This window comes from Lemur catta, chromosome 1 (assembly GCF_020740605.2).
Source record: "Lemur catta isolate mLemCat1 chromosome 1, mLemCat1.pri, whole genome shotgun sequence".
In the NCBI taxonomy this organism is placed as follows: Eukaryota; Metazoa; Chordata; class Mammalia; order Primates; family Lemuridae; genus Lemur; species Lemur catta.
In genome coordinates this window covers 84,822,842-84,842,269 of record NC_059128.1, presented here as the reverse complement: position 1 = coordinate 84,842,269, position 19,428 = coordinate 84,822,842, and the positions used below count along the sequence as shown (strand labels likewise).

The 19,428-nt window shown below is 37.4% G+C and overlaps 1 protein-coding gene and 1 pseudogene across 9 annotated transcripts in view; both read left to right on the top strand.

Moving 5' to 3' along the window:
• The window catches only part of FAM214A (family with sequence similarity 214 member A), a 126,744-nt gene extending 117,227 nt beyond the window's left edge, over positions 1-9,517 (top strand). For 7 of the 9 annotated variants that reach the window (XM_045529576.1, XM_045529548.1, XM_045529556.1 and 4 more), the window contains 3 exons: positions 3,551-3,619; positions 5,801-6,000; positions 8,868-9,517. In XM_045529576.1, the coding sequence (XP_045385532.1) occupies positions 3,551-3,619; positions 5,801-6,000; positions 8,868-9,021 (423 nt within the window). In that variant the 3' untranslated portion in view covers positions 9,022-9,517. The remainder of the gene's footprint in view (positions 1-3,550; positions 3,620-5,800; positions 6,001-8,867) is intronic. The other 2 variants (XM_045529591.1, XM_045529584.1) reach the window with 1 other exon arrangement.
• Positions 9,518-13,135: 3,618 nt separating this feature from the next.
• LOC123633915 lies at positions 13,136-13,745 on the top strand (annotated as a pseudogene).
• The last annotated feature ends 5,683 nt before the right edge of the window (positions 13,746-19,428 follow it).

Below are 19,428 nucleotides of genomic sequence, written 5' to 3'. Positions count from 1 at the left end.
TAATTTTGGACAATTAATAAAATGGAAAGTAGAACTGAGATAAGTTTAGTACCACAATAAATGTATATCATACTAGAATGCTAACAATGTTAGAATATAGCTGTAAAAAATGCCCATTTTGCTTTACCAGGACATCAAGAATGCCATCAGTTTCACACATTCTATTGCCACATAGAAATAGAGAATGCAAAGATAAGGTCTAAAATACTGTGATCTTTCATTAGTGAACAGAGTCCTTGTTGGGTGTTAGGATGGCTTAGAAACGAGATAAAAGGGTAACACTGGCTGAAAATCAGGTCAAATAAATACCTTTGAGTACAAATCATGAACAAGGGGTAATTTGAACTATGCGTTAAAAATGCAAAACAGCATCAATCTTTGACATTGGTTGACATCTTAAAAAAGAAGGATTAGGAGATAAAACATTTTGTCACTCTAGAAGATACTGGAGTATGCACAAGTTATCACAGACTTTGAATAGATATTGGAAAGAGTATAAATCAGGTTGCTGGGTTGTTAATGTATCTTTTAAAGAATCCTTTCCTTTCTGTGATAGTATTCTTCAACCAGCTATCCCTTATATATTTTTTCTCTTATTAGGAATGGTTTCTCTTTGCAAGTGACCTATTCCAAATCTTAGACCATAAAATTTTCCTACTGTAAATTAATAAAACTAATTTTTTTCTTCAGGGAATATTATTATTTATGTTTTGGTAGTTTAGTCCGTTTTGAAAGGACTGATCATGTTTTGATAAGATAATACTTATCAAGGACCAGTAGAACTGATACATAAAACTTTTATTTGTTAATTCTAATAATAACCTGATTACTCTAGTAATAACTTTGGGACCCCTCATCATACATTATACAAATGACTCACAAAGGTAAAGTTTACCACAGAAAATTCTTTGTGGTATAGAGGTCATATGGGACTTTTCATGAAATAATTCCTTAAATATTAGCTCAAAGCTGTAAAATATCTCTCTCCAGTTGGGAATCAGTGGTAAAAATATTTTCCAAGTGTTTTTGACAGTTCTTAGCTGTTTAGAAACTATTGCATGGTGAAAACAGGCAGAAATATCTAAAGCAGTTGTGCCAGAGGCTAATTTATGGTATAACTTGCATTATCATCGTATTAACAAGGCCATGTATGATTTCCATCCATTTGTAATTAACCAGATCAAAATATACTTCTTTCTTTTCTACTTGTTTTTGTATATTCTCTATTCCATAATAATTTGAGGAGTTTCTGTGTAAGCTTTTGACCAGACTTAGTTTATCTTAACCTTACTATTTCTACTTTAAAATGCCAGAAGAAAATGTATTTTTCCTATGTTAAGTATAGTAGATTTTTCTAGGTATAAATATTAATATGCTGATCTATTATAATAATATTAATAAATTTAATAATATAAAATTCCAAATAATTTCCCAGTCCCTTTCTAAAATTCCTATCTTGCTAGTGCTACTGGTCTTACATTACTTAGAAATTGTTTTAAAATATTGCCTTAAAGATTTTTCAAAAATCTCTATTTTTCCTTTATAAATTTATTTAGCTACTATTGTGTTCTTAAAAGCTATTAGAATTGTATGTATTAAAGTAGATAAGTATAGACTTGGTAGTAGTTTTTGCCTTGCCAGTTTTACTTGTATGTATGGGGGAGGTGTGAATGACTGGCAAGGAAGAACAGTAATGTATTACCTGTAGTTGTATGATTATAAAGGTAGCTATTGTTTCAGTAGATTATACTTTTTCTTTCTGGAACTAGGAAGAAGAGAGGGGTATAATATACCATATCATTCTTCATGTAGAGCAAATATCCACACTCTGCTCATATAGGAAACTAACTAATGGTGTATCTAGTACCTCAGTAGTTAGACGTATAGAGCAGATTGTGAGAAAGAAATTGTTAAAGCTTCATTACTGTTTTGGTTGGGGGCACAGTTTGTTGATATGGTGTTTTCATGCTTTAAATGACTCATATGATGAATCAGATTTATCAAGAACCACGTCTTCTCAGTGCCCATTTCCATGAACATTTCCCAATTTTAATGTGTTAATTTAATAATCTGATGTGAAGTGTTGTTCACTTGGAGCGGAGAGATTCATATATGTTAGAGTCTGGCCCTTCCTTTTAGCTTTGTCCACTTCTTTTTACATCCCAACTTAGAAATCCAACAGAGATGTCATGTTATAGGACAGTCCTGTTTTTTATTTACTCTTAAATAAGTTTGACATGTATAATGTATATTGATAGAATCATGAAATGTAGAACATACAATTATTCTACTTAATGACCTTAACTACTGAAAAATATTAGCCAAGTTAAAACAAATAACTCAGCATTCACTTTTTAAAGCTGAGAATTAAGCTTTAAATCACCACCTGTAGTCATTTGGTCATCCTATTTATTAAGAAGCTTCCACACATTTAGTTGAACTTACCTTGTTTTGATTTGTACTTTTCCCCCGTTGTTTGGACCTCTGCAGTGATTACAGCATTGTCAGAAAAATTACTTCATATTAATATATTAGAGCAGTGCTTCTCAAACTTTAATGCACATATGTTATCATCTGGGAATCTTGTTAAAAATGTAGATTTGATTTGATAGGTCTGGGGAGAGGCCAGACACGCTGTATTTCTAACAAGTTCACAAGTGATGCTGACCTGAGGACCATTCTCTGAGTAACAGACTAAACTGGAGGACTCCTAATAGCCCCTTTTAGACTTCTCTAATGAAATGACCCTAATTTAGCTTTAACCTTGACTCAAATCTTAGCTCTTAGACATTCGATCCATTGTGTTCTGATACAGAATCAATTTGGATTCTTGGGTTCCTTAACAAGTAAATGGCAAAGGGGGGGGTAGTACCTTCATAAGATTTGGATTAAGCCACAACATGATATAAAGTTATTTCTCAAACAAAATTCTAGGAAAGTGGGGTTTTATAGCTTTCCTGTAGAACATACCACAGTCTTGAAAGTTACTGACTAAACCTTCATTTTCTACTTTTTGTTTTAAACATCTCTTTTCCCATAATTACCAGGCAGAAACCACAGGCTCCCAAATTCCCTTTCTGTTTTTTCTATCTCTAGTCAGAAATCCAGATATGTAACTTAACTCCCTGACTGAAGAATTGACTTTATTTTTGGTTAAGACTTAGGCACTTTCACACTTGTGACTTTTTATATGCCCAAAGACCAATAAATTTTGTTTCTTCGTTTCCCCTCTTCCTGCAAGAGACATGGGAATAATTCTATAACCTCCCTTTATTTCCTTTTTGATTAGTAACCTCTTTTATATCTTATATCTTAATAGAAATTCCAAGCACTGTGGCCATTGATGTTATATTATTTATTGCAACGTCCCTAGGAAGAACAGTAAATTGTTTCCTTGGGGGTGGAAACACAGAATGTATCTCTATTAAATTAAATTTGAATGTTTTTCCATAGAAATCGAATTCTGAAATTTTAATAATTACATGAGTTATTTTAGTCTTTTATATACATATGAATCGGTTGTACTCAATTTGTCTTCTTTTATTTCAAGGGTGTGATTACTTTAGAGTCCCTTGGTAAAAGGGGTTATCGAGTACCTCCTTCAGGAACAATACAAGTGGTATGTGTTTTATAGCCTACAATTGCAATAATCATTCTCTCACATACATATAGAACTTAGCCCTTTCTCCTGCTACTGCTGCTGCAACAACTTTGGTAAGTAACAGTGGGGCTGCAGCTTTGTTTGGAGTTTCCCTGCTCTGCCCCAGGAATGACCATTTGGGGACCTCCATAAAAGGAAAGCATTAATAAGCTAATCAAGGTGAATACTTTAGAAAAATAGTATATGACAGTTTGCATAACTTAAATAGAGCTATTTTCAGTATAACTAGAACCTAACATTACCAATGCCTTTTATTTAATATCAGCCAGATTGAGATTGATCTATTTCAAAGGATATCCCAAATGCTAGTATTGCTTTGGCAGGAAAACTTGGGAATCAAAATTATATTGTTCCTGCTGTAATAATTTCTAAAATTGATCTAATGAGATAATTACATAAAGCAGATGTGTAGTCTAACAGATATCTGGGCAGAGAAGGCATCATTCCTTTTGGTCTAGGCATTGTTTATTTTGGCTCAGGAGAACCCTTCTAACCCAAAGCAGTCCTTTGTCATCCCTGGCCTAGGGTTCTCAGAGAATAATTTGGTATCAAGGTCAGTTTGTAATTGAGTTCATCTCCAAGTGTGACCCAGGTTAATCCTGCAAGCCCTCAAGTCTATTACAGAATTGGCAGCCTGAAAAAGTCTAGTTGAAGCTCATTTCTCACATGCAGGATCTGGTCTAATCTAAGAAGCATTTTTATGACCTTTGGCCCTGAATGTCTTCAGTGCATTGTCAGATCACTCTTACTCATCATCATTGTTCCAGTATTGCAAAGAGTCTGTACATTTGTTTATTTCATATCGCACAGGAGTGAAACATAATACTATGCAATGTGTGTATATATATATTGTAATATAGATACAAATTTTACTAAGGAAGAATCATTGCATATTAAAGTATGATTTTCATGGCAAATAGATTTCATGAACTAGAGGAGTGATAATGTTCTGTTCTCTTGCCCCGGCTATGTAGCTCATGAGATAGTGTGGGTCACTGGAAAGCTAGCTGTCACTTGTCATAGTAATGACGCATAAACCCAGAGGCAGCACCTTCACCTCTTGTTTGGAGACTGCCAACTCTAGTGGTTAATCTTAAAATATGAAATTTGGGTATGTCTTTCATTCCTTATGTAGTTTAACTATGTATAAACATGATTTGAACTCCTGGCTTGTTAGTTGTTGTGGTTGTTGAATGTATTTGCCTTGATCTTAAGACTCACTAGATTTCAAAAATTGGATCATAATATTGATATATTTCTCATTTTGATTCAGTGAGTGATGTCCAGTGCCACGGATGAGCTTCTGAAAGCATGGGCACCAAGTTACCTATTGATGTGTTGGTAATTTGGTTAAAGTCAGATCAGCAGCTTGGGGTTTTGTTTAATAATTAGTACTTTTCAAAATAATGCTTCTTCAATTATTCAGAGCCAAGTACCAACTGAATTCAATTCAGTCTTCAATAATGATACATATTTTGGTCTATAATGATATTGATGATTTTTTTTTAAAAAGCCTAGTGTTGCTGCAAATTTGGAAATGATTCCAAGTGTGAGAAAATGAAGTATTATTTAACCTATTTTAGATCTAATAATAATGAACTTTATTTTCTAAATTTGGAAGAATTTTCAATAGGAAAAAGTCTCTTCTTTGAGCACCTATTTTTAACTTCAATAACCATATGTACCTAAAACACCAAATGTGAGAAAAAATAATACTCTATTTTAGAATTTTGCAGTTAATACTCTAAGTGAAGCTAATGTTTAAAATAATTGAACTGGAATGTTTTAACCCAGTAAGGGTGTATTTTGCTAAAGCTAGTGGAGCTATTTCTTAAAATCTGAACAAGGAATAAAGGTACATATTGTCTATTATTAATATGAAATTTATGACTAAAGATTTCGATTCATTACAGGATTTTATATTGTGAAATAAAAAATCAAATTGAACATTTAAAAAAATACTGAATATTGTTTTGTAAACTTCTGAAATTTTATTAACTTCAGTCCCGGAAACTGAATTATATCCAGTGGGATTACCTTATTATTATTAAAAAGCCTTTTTAATTATTGACATAATCATTCTGAGTCACATCAACAAATCACAATTTTTAAAGAATAATTTCTGTATTGTTTCTTCAGACCTTATTTAATCCTAATAAGACCGTGGTGAAGATGTTTGTTGTGATATATGATTTACGAAATATGCCAGCCAATCATCAGACATTCCTACGACAAAGAACTTTTTCTGTACCTGTTAAACAAGAAATGAAGAGAAGTGTTAATAAAGAGAACATACGACATACAGAAGAACGGTTATTACGCTACCTCATACATCTGAGGTGATGTTTCAAATTAATATGAAAAAATGTTACTTTAGAACAACTTTAAAATTTTAGCTTATGTTTTTAAAAACTGTGACTCTAACGAAATAAGTGCCCCTTGGACTTTGCTTAGCTTGGGAACTCTGGATGATGTGCCGTGATGCAGGAAGCACATGGCATACCTTCCTGCAGTCGTTACTGGTTGAACTGGGGGACTTTTCATTTATAATATAACCATTTAATGTAAAATACTTTATGTCAAGACAAGTGCTAATGTATCTAGGGCAGCATTTTCTAAACCAATGCTGTTCAATAAAAATGTAATATGAGCCATATATATAGTTCTATATTTTTCAGTAGCCACACTAAAAAAAAGTAATAACAAGCAAGTAAGATTAATATCTGCTATTTAACCCAGCCTTTTCAAATGTTATCACTTGAATATATAATCAATATCAATGAGATCTTTTTTTTTTACTAAATCTTTAAAATCAAGTATGTATTTTACACTTAGGGCACAAATTGATATGAACTAGCCACATTTTAAGCACTCAATAGCCACATGTGGCTAGTGGCTACTGTATTGGTAAGGGAAGTCCATAAACTTTATTTACTTGTTCAACCACTATTTATGTGCCAGGCATGCTTCTATACACTAGGGAAACAAAAGTGACAAAATCTCTTCTTCTCTCAGAGCTTAATATTCTAGTGCTTCCATCAGAAATACCTTTTCCTCTAACTTTTACTACCCAGCTCATGGTTCTAGGTTGTGAGAAGTCATTTGTTTGCCTTTGAGGTCCAAGTTGACAGCATCCTAGGGTAAGATTTTCAGCCCTGCAATCCTAGTTTTGCTCTCAGGATCAATAAGCAAATTGATTGGTTAAGAGAGGGCTCAGCAGCCTTTTGCCTGTAACTCTCTTTCTAATAGCCTTCTGGTCCCTTCCTTAGAAAGTCCTCAGTCTCATCAGTGACATTCATCTTTGACTAACCCTTACAGTAAGGTGTGCTCCTCATCAGGAGGAGTCCTCTTTCATCCAGGATTGGGCAGGGACCTCATTAACCTGTTACTGATGGGGACCCCCAGGTGTCTTTCAGCATATCTGCCTTGTAGTGGTCATCTGGTGTGAATAAGTAGTGAGCTGTGTACTCAAGTCCCATGCATGAAAAAGTGTATTAAGATAATTGTTCCCCTTAAAGCATCATCTAATTGGTTTTCTCATCTTGGTCTTCTGACTGTTGTTCTGCATCCAAAAGATACATCCAACCAGCACAATGTATTTAAACCCAACCTGACACTGTCTGACATGAGCCTTCATGGGAAATGTTAACACAGATTGGGGCAATGAAAAATATACTAAAAACAGACTTGGAAAACTTTTACAAAGAAAAATGATATGAAACAGTAGACTATAAGAATACCTCCCAGCCCAACCTAGAAAAATATTCAACTGTCTCTGGTTAAACTTCCATTTGATACCGTTCCTCTTGAAGTTTAACAACCATAGCCATATGTAACCAGCATTAGGCAGAGTAAAAATCAACTACCTCAGCTTTTGTAATCCCCACATAATGACTAGATAGTTTAAATGCTTTAAAGAAATCTATCTGAGGCTGGGCATGGTGGCTCACGCCTGTAATCCTAGCACTCTGAGAGGCTGAGACGGGTGGATCACTCGAGGTCAGGAGTTTGAGACCAGCCTGAGCAAGAGCAAGACCCCCTCTCTACTAAAAAAAAATAGAAAGAAATTAGCAGGCCAACTAAAAATATATAGAAAAAATTAGCCGGCATGGTTGCGCATGCCTGTAGTCCCAGCTACTCAGGAGGCTGAGGCAGAAGGATCGCTGGAGCCCAGGAGTTTGAGGTTGCTGTGAGTGAGGCTGATGCCATGGCACTCTAGCCCGGGCAACAGAGTGAGACTCTGTCTCAAAAAAAAAAAAAAAAAAAGAAAGAAAGAAAGAAAGAAAAGAAATCTATTTGGGAAAAATAGTATACTTCCCAAAGCATGTCCTCCTTCAAATTGGGAAGGTGAAAAACTTGAGAGAAAAAGAAAGATTGAGTCAGTTAGAGGTCTGCTCTAACATACAGCACTGACAGCCAGATCTTTCAGCTAGTTTAGGAATAATATCCACAAACCCAGAGAGTATTTATACTACACTAAAGGGAAAACAAAGAGAAATTAGCAACGCAGGTTGTTTGTATATCTGCCAGGTAAACTTATGAGATTAAATACTCCAGCCCCTTGTACTGTGCTACAGATATTAGCAGGAGATGGAAACAGTTTCATATATAGTTTTGATAGCCATTTTCATTTCACTGCTAACTTTTCTCTTTTGGCGATGGCTGGGTTTTATTTAGCTAGCCACTGCAAATGACAGCAGTTTTCTCTTATCCTGTGATGTCCTCAGCATTTCATTTCCCATGGTGATTTGTCATGGGTGGAATCCATTTTAATCTAACTAAAATCATGGGAGGCTAAGTTGTATGAAATAGGTCAGTCTGTGTAGCTAAAAGACGGTAGGGCTGCAAAGGCCAAATGTAGTGTAAATTGGCTGATAAGAACTGAAACTTGACCCTGTAGATGAGGAAAAGTGCATGTGCTATAGGGTCAGGGAGGAAAAGTAAGATTGTATTTGAAACTCAGATTTACTGGAATAAGCATCTCAGGCATTGTAAGAGGGAAAAGAAATATGGAGAATAAATAAGGGAAAGGCAGTTAAAGAAAGGCACATACTTTGGCAATTTAAGACCTTAAATATCATGTTAAAGAGTTAGTGTTAACCTAATATAGCAAGATTAATTCTTCTTTCAAATTTTAAGTACTCATGTTTGTTTGCTTTAAAGACTTATTCTCTGAAGTGATCCATTTTTTTGTTTATTTGTTTAGGTTCCAGAGTTCTAAATCTGGAAAGATCTACCTCCATAGAGATGTACGGCTCCTGTTCTCTAGAAAGTCGATGGAGGTCGATAGCGGTGCTGCATATGAACTCAAATCTTACACTGAATCGCCAACAAACCCTCAGTTTTCACCAAGATGTTGATAAGGAGTGACAATTTAAAGTATTTGCTCAGTACTCAAGTTTGCAAGTAAAAATTAGCATAGACTAGAGTGTACCAAATTAACAATCAGGAGAGTGGACCCACTCCTGTTATCCTGGACCAGTTTTTATTAAAGGATTCCTGAAATGAGATCTGCATATTCCAAGTAGACTGGAAACACTCATGTCCTAATCCTTTTTGTATTGTCGAAACCACTTCATTGGACATGTTGCAATAGCAAGCCCCCCTGTTAGATTAGTGTTTACACATTTTATTTCTCAGTTATTTAATATTTAATGTTTTCCTTAATACTCAAGTGATGTTTGTCTGTAGTGTTCTAATGTAGCACAAATCCTATGTAAAATCATACTATGTATTTTTGACATTAACGTTGAAATCTGAAATATATGCACAAGTCTTTAATTTTGTGTGATGTGTTTTAAGTGCTATTCATTTAAGTTATTGAAAATGAGAATGAAATGTTGAGCTTCTTTAAAATTAACGCACTATGCAAGCATGTGTATTTTTTATATATTTCAAGTTTAGTTTTCACAACACCCCATCCAGGTTGCTATCTCACATAGTAGTCCTTTAACATGCTGTATTAGCAGTGCAAGATGGACTAAGCTGCTTCACATTCCGCTTGCAAGTTCCGATCATCATGCCCGTTCATATTCCTTGTAGGATTCCTTATCCCCAAAACAGTTCTATTTTTCCTCAATCCCTACGATAGAGGCTTTACATTAAATTGCTGTCCTATGCTAGTTAACTTTCTCAAATTGTTAAAAGAATATGTACTTTGAAAACAAATTAGTATTTATATTGTAAATATATGCAAAAAAACTAAGAAATGTGTATTTGGCTTTTATTTTTAGATGAGACATTTATGCGATTGGGTGATTAGCCATTAGGCAGTTTCATTCTAGCTCTACAGCTGCAAAGGGGAGGGGGAGGATGTCTTGACCCTTGTCCCAATTTCTCACTTCCTTGGTCAGGGTCACAGTGGGAGCCATTTGGCAACTGGAAAACACCACCAAGCAAGGGAACTTGAGTGAGTGCATCAAAAATCTTCTTTCTAAAACCTTTGGGAAGAACAGTGATTTTAGTTGTTTGTGTTGAGACAATGGGCAATAGCAGATTAGATAACAAGGCAAAAATATTGAGACTGCTGGTAGAAACCTATGACTGTAGGTACAATACATACCACAGGTGTAGGCCAGACCCAGGTGACCTGGGAGTCTAGATCCAGGTAAACAGTCTGGAATTGGGAGGGAAAGTCTTTACTTTGGGTAAGCTATTGAACAGACTACTTAAGAGAATCTGGCCAGGTGATAAGTATGTGGCTGTAGGCTGTGGAGTGGCAAGCAGAAGCCTCTTCTAAATTTCCTTTAAAATACCAGTTAAAGAAAAAAGAGCTATTTATATTCCATAAAAACTAAAAAAATTTTTTTCAGTACAAATTTATGAAGATTTGTTGTTAATCTTCAGACTATATGGAAAACATGGGGACAAGGACCCATAGGCTTGGTTGAAAGAAGTATTTCAATACATATATCTAGACTTACACATTTGGCAAAAGTCAATTTTGAAAATTTTATATAAAACTTGGAAAATATCAAATTTCTTAATTAAAATATGATGCTTCTTTGACCTATCCAGTAAAGTTTACCCCAAGATTAGTGAAGTATATTATGTGCATGTATCTTTCTGCTTGGATACCACACTGTAATCTTTTCAGAATTCTTTTTAAGTCCTTTTGGAGCATTTTTAAAGAAAATTTAAAGAAGTTGATTGAAGCATCTGTGTGCATCTTATGCTATTCCTGGCAAGTTTGTGCAAAGGAAGCATGTGCTGACATTTTGTCTCTCTACTTCATAGAGCCTTTTTTGCCCATGTTTTTTCCTCTCTGATGTATAGTCACCCTTGCATCTGTCTCCTTTCACTTGCCCTGGCATTATCTCTATCACACTGGTTCTTTTTCTCTCCTTCTTCAGTTATAGGCCAACACTTTACCATATCTCCTATATCTGTATTCAAAGATTATGTCACTAGATTATGTAACAGTTGAGTGCTGGCATGCAGGAAAAATACCAGCAGACCACCACCATTGTTATGTATGGTAGGTAATAGAGATCTCACTGCAGGCTCACTTGGCAGTTTTGTAGAGTAATAAAATGAATCTTAACTGATAATTCCCTTCTAAAAGGAACTACAGGTCAAAAGCTACAGAAAGTCTTTGGAGATTTTCTTATCGGATGAGAATGCTAAAATCTGTCATGAGAATGAAAAAATATTAATAAGTGATGAAGACTAGCTGGAAGGTGCCCAACAGAAGGTTCTCCCCTCCTTCCACTTTCCCCCACCAGATCTCTGTCATTCCCAGAGGGTTAAAGAAGGGGAAAATTTTTCCTTCAAAGATTTCATCTTTGGAATCTTGACTCTTCCCTAATTACTTTTGTGAATAAAGCAGTGATTCTTTTTTAACTTAATTTTTTAAAATTATATAATGTTTATTTTTTAAAAATTGTTCATACTATGTAAGTATATAAAGTAAATGTAAAAGTCTCCTCCCTCAAGTCTTCCATTGCAGCTATCACTTTACAGGGTGGTCACTGTTACAAATTTGGTATCTGACACACCATATGATTTGTTGGACGTAGGAACACAGAATCGGTTCCAGATGGAGGTAGGCTTTTCATGATGGTAGGAATTCATTCTCAATCCCTAGACTATACCAATGTGGCATTGGATTTAGCCCATTCTACTCCATCATGGAGTATCTGTGAGAGAGATGTCTAAAATTTGGACACTGGGGGGGAAGGAAGAGAACGTGTTAAATGCCTGCTATGTGTTAGGCATTGTAGGCAGTTTATGTTATTTAATCCTTAAAACCATACTTAGAGAGTGGATATTCTACACTGAAAGAAAAGGAGACTTTAAGCTTGCCCAAGTATAAGAGCCAGGATTCAAATCTGGGTTAAAGAGTATGTCTTTTTCATTCTACTACACTGGGTTTTTACCCCTCTTTTCCCATTATTTTTTCCACCAGAAATATACTTTTCATCAATATTCTTGGAAATAGTTTATAATTTGAGATTTGATAAGTGACATATACAGTAAAGCAATGCCTACTAATCATTAGGGGGGAAATGACTTTGAATTTTAAAAACCTGCAACTTTGGGAATGGATGTCCTAATGCAACTCAGGCTATTCAACTTAGTATAGTGTCAGGAGGCATGCAAATTCCGTTGAAGGAAGTCTTAGGAACACGTTGTCCCACAGTCTTTTCGAAACCCCCGTCTACCTCATTATTCATGGTTCTTTCATTTAATTCATTTAAAAATTTTCCTGTTTAAACCACTAAGTCCTTACAGAAGTAGGATCATCCACTTCCTAGGTTCCACTTCCAACACTTGAGTTGTTGAAACTGCTCTGTTTACAGTTATCTGACCTGCTTATTCAATTAACGATATCTAGGCTTTCTCAAAGAAGTCACCACTCATCCCAAGATTTTTGGTCTTGGTATCTTATTTGGTTGCCCTGAGTTTATTTTTCCAGTCTCTTTCTATCTGTTCATTAAAAATGTATTCTGTCTGGGCATGTGGCTCATGCCTGTAATCCTGGCACTTTGGGAGGCTGAGACCAGAGGATCATTTGAGGCCAGGAGTTTGAGACTAGCCTGAGCAACACAGTGAGACCCCGACGCTACAAAAAATGGAAAACATTAGCTGGGTGTGATGGCATGCACCTGTGGTCCCAGCTACTCAGAAGGCTCAGGCAAGAGGATTACTCGAGCCCAGGAATTTGAGGTTGCAGTGAGCAATGATGAGGCCACTGCACTCTAGCCCAAGCAACAGAATGAGACCCTGCCTCAAAAAAAAAAAAAAAAGTATTCTGTTCTTGGTGTTTGCCACACTCTGATAAGGGAGATGGATGTCCTCCCAGCTGTTTGAGGAATGAATGGGGTGAGACATTATCTCATCTCCTTTACATACTCCTATAAACTCTTGAGTTAGGACAACTAAACCTCCAAAAGACCCCTGTTCTTTTTTTTTTTTTTTCCAGCTTTATTTTTTTTTTTACTTTTTTTATTTAAATAAGGAGAATTCTTTCATATGGAAAAAGCTAGTACAATCACATATTTGAAAGGAGAAACAATAGGTACTGAACCAGAGGGAAAAGGCGCAGGGGGAGTGTGCCAGCACCGGCCTGGTGAATCCGTGATTCCACTTCCCATTCAAGGTAAGTTTCCCCAAAATAACTTATAAACAAGCTGCACATTACACCTTTAGCCATCGTCTGCCCTTTCAAATTATCTGGTCTACATGAAAAGACAAAGAGAGGAAAGGCCAAAATAAAAACAAAAGGAAACAAAAACAAAACACAACCCTCAAGAACAAAACAAAAACTCCCAAGTCCTTTTTACTACGCAAGGCATGAGGTGAAAAGCTTGGAGTCCAGTGTCCCCTCTGAACAATAGAAGAAAGTCTTAACACAGAGCCTTGGCAGGAACTTCCGCCCGGAGGCTTCCTAGCATGCTGAGGACAACGCCCTGGGAATGCTGCTACCATCTCCAAGGCCACCAAACCAGGTCGGAGGACGCTGAACAGCAGGTCTCCTGCCCTTGGAAGATCAGTACCCAAATCCACACTGGTGGCCGTGGGGGAGCACGGCCAGGTGACACAGTGTCCATCCCCCACACTGAGCCACTCCTGTCCCGGATGACCCATTTATCTTGGGTCCATCTCACATTCTGGAGGAGAGCTGGCTTTCTCGAAGTCTGCTTTCCTCGTTCATCACAGAACGTGACGAAGCACACACTCTGGTATCCTCGGTTGTCAAAGGCCATTTACGACAGACCCTCTAACCCAGGCTTGCTCTGCAAGAAGTGAAAAGGGACAATGATTTGAGGGGCAACATGCAGCTACCTGGCAGAGGGGAAAACTGGGGAGGAGCTTTACCACAACGGCCACACACTGCCTCAGTGGGCCAGTTCACAACACGGCTGTGCACCCGTGTGCACACACAGCCTCCTTGGCTCTGAGAATCCGTCAGTGACAAACGTCATCACTGACCATCCAAAAGGCAGATCCAGAAGACAGGAGGGAGATGGCATAGGTGGAGAGGACCCACGTCAGCATTCAACAAGATGACCCAATATCCTCAGAACTGGCCAGAATGACCACAGCTTGGAACTGAATGGATTTTTCTTAGTATGTAATAAAGTCATCCTTTGTTTTCTCCCTTAAGGAACCCAGGGCCAGAAGTGTTCTTTGAATTCCAAGTTAGAAACCAATAATAACGGGAACAAAAAGGGGGGAAGCAACAGGTAAGCAAACCAGGCCAATCGCAGCTGACACAGGCATCTTAAGAGGGTGGGCAAGGCCTTCCCAACACACGCCACACTCTGAACTCACACTGAAGAACAAAACAAAACACTACTGACTGCAAGGGCACTGGCTGCACCACTGATGGCCCAGGCAACGCCACCAGCAACAGGAAGGTGGCACGAGCAGGCACAGGGGAGGGGATTCTGGCCCCACACCCCACCCCTGCCGCAGCAAAGTGCTGATCTTCACCTCTCCCGCCAAGGCCCCACGGCAGCTTGGCAGAAGCCCCTGCACGTGTCTGTACTCTGAGTATGGGGGTTTGGAACTGAAATAAGATCCTAAGTCCTACCTATTACCTTGAGTTTGGCTCTAAAACCATGTCAAAGGAAGAAAGATATTGACCCTGAAGGCACCTGATCTCGTCTGATCTGGGAAGCTAAGCAGGGTCGGGCCCGGTCAGGACCTGGATGGGAGACCCCAGTTCTTTTTAAAGCTTTTATACAACTGCCAAATTCCAAGCCAAAAAAATATTTTGTGCACATATGCATTGTATTCACCAGGGGGAGCTTTGGTTCAACAGTTCTTGGAACTTGCTCCAAACCTACTGAGAATCTCTGTCAAGGCGTTTCTCAGTGATTCTAATCCCTATGGCTAATTGAATTAAAATTACAAATTCAGTTCCTCAGTTGCCTCACATTTCAAATGCTCCATAGCCATATATCGCAAGTGGCTACATTATTGGATAGCACAGATTTAGACTATTTCCATCATCACAGAAAGTGGTGTTGGATAGCACTAATCTATTAAGTTATTAAGTATAAAATGTCTGATTTCCTTAAGTACTAAATTTGACAGTTGATATCTCTGACATTTCACTTTGACACTTCTTGTTTTGTGTTTATTGTGAAGGTACGTCCTCAGTCTTTCAAACCACATGTTTTGGCTTCTGATTATCTTTCATAATTTTTTAGAGCAATTTTTGTGAAACCATGGATAAGTCAAATATTCGTGTTACTTTCAAATGAGTTCCACCGTGGAACCAATGTAGCGCAGACAGCTGGAAATATCAACCAAGTGTTTGGGATGGAAGTGGCTAATGAATGCATAGTAAATCTATGGTTTGAGAAGTTCCATCCTGGTGATTTTAATCTTGAAAAGGAGCCACATGAGCAACCTGAGACCAAGGTGGATAACGATAAGCTGAAAGCTGTAGTGGTAGTGAATCCATCTCAGCCTATGCGTGAATTAGCAGCAAGGTTTGACATTACTATTCCAACAATGTTGGGCCATTTGAAACAAATGGGCAAGGTAAAGAAGCTGGATAGATGGTTTCCACATGAATTAAATGAATGTCAGAAGAAGAATCATCTCAAAATTTGCCTTTCTTTGTTGTCATGACATAAAGGCAAACAATTTCTACACCATATTGTTATGTGTGATGAAAAAATGGATTCTGTTTGATAATCACAAGCATTTGGCACAACAGTCGGATAAAGATGAAGTGCCAAAACACAGTCCAAAACTGAATATTCATCAAAAAAAGATAATGGCATCTGTTTGGTGGTCCAGCGCTGGTATCATCCACTATAGCTTCATGAAACCTGGTCAGTTGATTGCAGCAGCTGTCTGTTGCACCCAGTTGGATGAAATAATGAGGATGCTTGCGATGAAGCAGCCAAGATTGACCAAGAGAGACAGGCCAATCCTCTTCCGAGACAAGGCTCAACCACATGTCACACAAACAACACTGCTCAAGCTACAGAAGCTGGACTTGGAAACTCTCTGTCATCCACCATATTCACCAGACCTCGCACCCACTGACTACCACTTCTTCCAGGCTTTGGACTACTTCTTTTTTGTTCTCACTCTTTTGCCCCGGCTAGAGTGCCGTGGCATCAGCCTAGCTCACAGCAACCTCAAATTCCTGGGCTCAAGCGATCCTACTGCCTCAGCCTCCCAAGTAGCTGGGACTACAGGCATGTGCCACCATGCCTGGCTAATTTTTTATATATATTTTTAGTTGTCCAGCTAATTTCTTTCTTCTTTTTTAGTAGAGACAGGGTCTCGCTCTTGCTCAGGCTGGTCTCAAACTCCTGAGCTCAAAGGATCCACCTGCCTCGGCCTCCCAGAGTGCTAGGATTACAGGCGTGAGCCACCACGCCCCGACTTTGGACCACATCTTGCAAGGAAAAATATTCAATTCTCAACAAGCTGTGGAAAACACCTTTCCAGATTTCATCACCACTCGCTCTCCAGGCTTCTTTGCTGCTGGCATAAACAAGCTACTGTTAAGATGGCAAAACTGTTAGTGTCTGAAGTTAGGTGCAATCTTTGATTAATTGTATTGCTTGTTTGAGATATAATAAACTACACTTTTGATTTGAAATTGGACATTTCATATTTAATGGCCTTACTAGAATACAGGCATACACCTTGGAGATGCTGGTTTGGTTCCAGATCACCACAATAAAGTTAATAAATGAGTCACATAATTTTTTTGATTTCCCAGTGCACATAAAAGTTATATTTACACTAGATTGTGGTCTATAAGTGTGCAATGGCATTACAAAATAAAAAATAATGTACAAACCCTAATTAAAAAATAGCTTATTGCTAAAAAATGCTAATGATCATCTGAGCCTTCAGTGAGTCAGTGAATTTGCTGGTGAAGGATTGTGCCTTGATGTTGATGGCTGCTGACTGATCAGGGTGGTGGTTGCTAAAGGTCAGCATGGCTGTGGCAATCTCTTAAAAAATAAGACAGCAATGAAGGTTGCCACATCAACTGACTCTTCCTTTCACAAAAGATTTCTCTATAGAATGTGATGCTGTTTGATAGAATTTTACCCACAGTTGAACATGTTTCAAGCTTGGAGTCAATCCTCTCAAATCCTGCTGCTGCTTACTGAACTGAGTTTATATAATATTCTAAATCATTGTTGCAGTGATCAATCTGAAAAAGAAATCAAGAAAGCAATCCCACTTACAGGAGCTACAAAAATAATAATAATAAAATAGAAATAAATTTAGGCTGGGCACAGTGGCTCATACCTGTAATCCAAGCACTCTGGGAGGCTGAGGTGGGAGGATCACTTGAGCTCAAGAGTTGGAGACCAGCCTGAGCAAGAGTGAGACCCCATCTCTACTAAAAATAGAAAAATTAGTCATGGATGGTGTACATCTGTGATCCCAGCTACGCAGGAGGCTGAAGCAGGAGGATCACTTGAGCCCAGGAATTTGAGGCTGCAGTGAGCTATGATGATGCCACTGCACTCTAGCCAGGGCAACAGAGCAAAACTGTCACAAAAAATTTTTTTTTCTTAAAACAAAGAAGTAAAATATCTCTACAAGGAAAACTATAAAACACTGATGAAAGAAATTGAAGTGGACACCAGAAAAATGGAAAGAGATCCCATGATCATGGACTGGAAGAGTTAATATTGTTAAAATGTCTATACTACCCAAATTATACTGCAAAGCAACAGTAACCAAAATAGCATGATACTGGCATAAAAACAGATACATAGAACCCAGATATAAACCCACACACTTACAGCCAACTTATTTTCTACAAAGACATCAAGAAAATACACTGGGAAAGGACTGTCTCTTTGATAAATGGTGCCTGGAAAATGATATCCATATGCAGAAAATAAAATTAGATCCTTATGTTTCACCATATACAAAAATCAACTGAAAATGGATTAAAGACTTAAATGCAAGACCTGAAACTATGAAACTACTAAAAGAAAACATTGGAGAAAAGCTATAGGACATTGGTGTGGGCAAAGATCTTTTGGATAAGCCCTCAGAAGCCTAGGCAACAAAAATAGACAAATGGGATCACATCAAGCTAAAAAGCTTCTGTACAGCAAAGGAAACAATTAACAAAGTGAAGGGACAGCCTACAGAATGGGAGAAATAATATTTGCAAATTACCATGTGACAAGAGATTGATGAACAGAACACACAAGGAACTCAAAACTCAATAGCAATAAAAATAATCCAACTAAGAAATAAGCTAAAGACCTGAACAGACATTTCTCAAAAGAAGACATACAAATGGCCACCAGGTATATGAAAAAGTGCTCAACATCACTACATCAGGGGAATGCAATTCCAAACCACAATGAGATCTCACCCCAGAAAGAATGGCTATTATCAAAATGACAACAAATGCTGGTGAGGATGCAGAGAAAAGGGAGAACACTGGTACACTGTTGGTGAGAATGTAAGATAGAGTACAGCCGTTATGAAAAACAGTATGGAGTTTCCTCAAAAAACTGAAATATATTCAAAAGAAAAGAAATCGATATATGGAAGAAATATCTGCATTCTCATGTTTATTGCAGCATTATTTAGAATAGCAAAGATATGGAATCAACCTAAGTGTTGGATGAATGGATAAGAAAATGGATGAATGGATAAACAAAATGTGGTCCATACACACAATGGAATATTATTCAGCCATAAAAAAGAATTAAATCCTGTCATTCTACTTGCAACAACATAGACGGAACTGGAGGTCGTTATGTTAAGAGAAATAAGCCAGGTATAGACACGCAGATATTGCATGTTCTCACTCATATGTGGGAGCTAAAAAGTGGATATCATAGAGGTAGAGGGTCGAATGGTGATTACCACAGGCTAGGAAGAGGGGAGGGGATTATGAAGAGAAGTTAGTTAATGGGTAAAAAATCTAGTTAGATTGAAAGACTAAGTTCTAGTACTTGATAGTACAGTAGGGAAATTGTTGTTAATAATTTATTATATTTTTCAAAATAACTAGAGAAGAAGCGATCCTCTTGCCTCAGCCTCCCAAAGTGCTGGGACTAGAGGCATGAGCCACCATGCCCAGCCAGGAACAAATTCTTTTTATCCAAGGTCACATATCCAATTTTCTATATATTTGTGTCTATCAGATTTGAACCCAAGTTTACAAATATATTAATATAGGATGAATATCAGAATGCCAATTTATTAAAAAAATCTATACAACTATTAGATGTTTCAGTTAGCCCAACTAGTGCATTCTCCTTTCTCTCTGTAGTTCTGCTTAAAGGAAATTCAAATTTCCA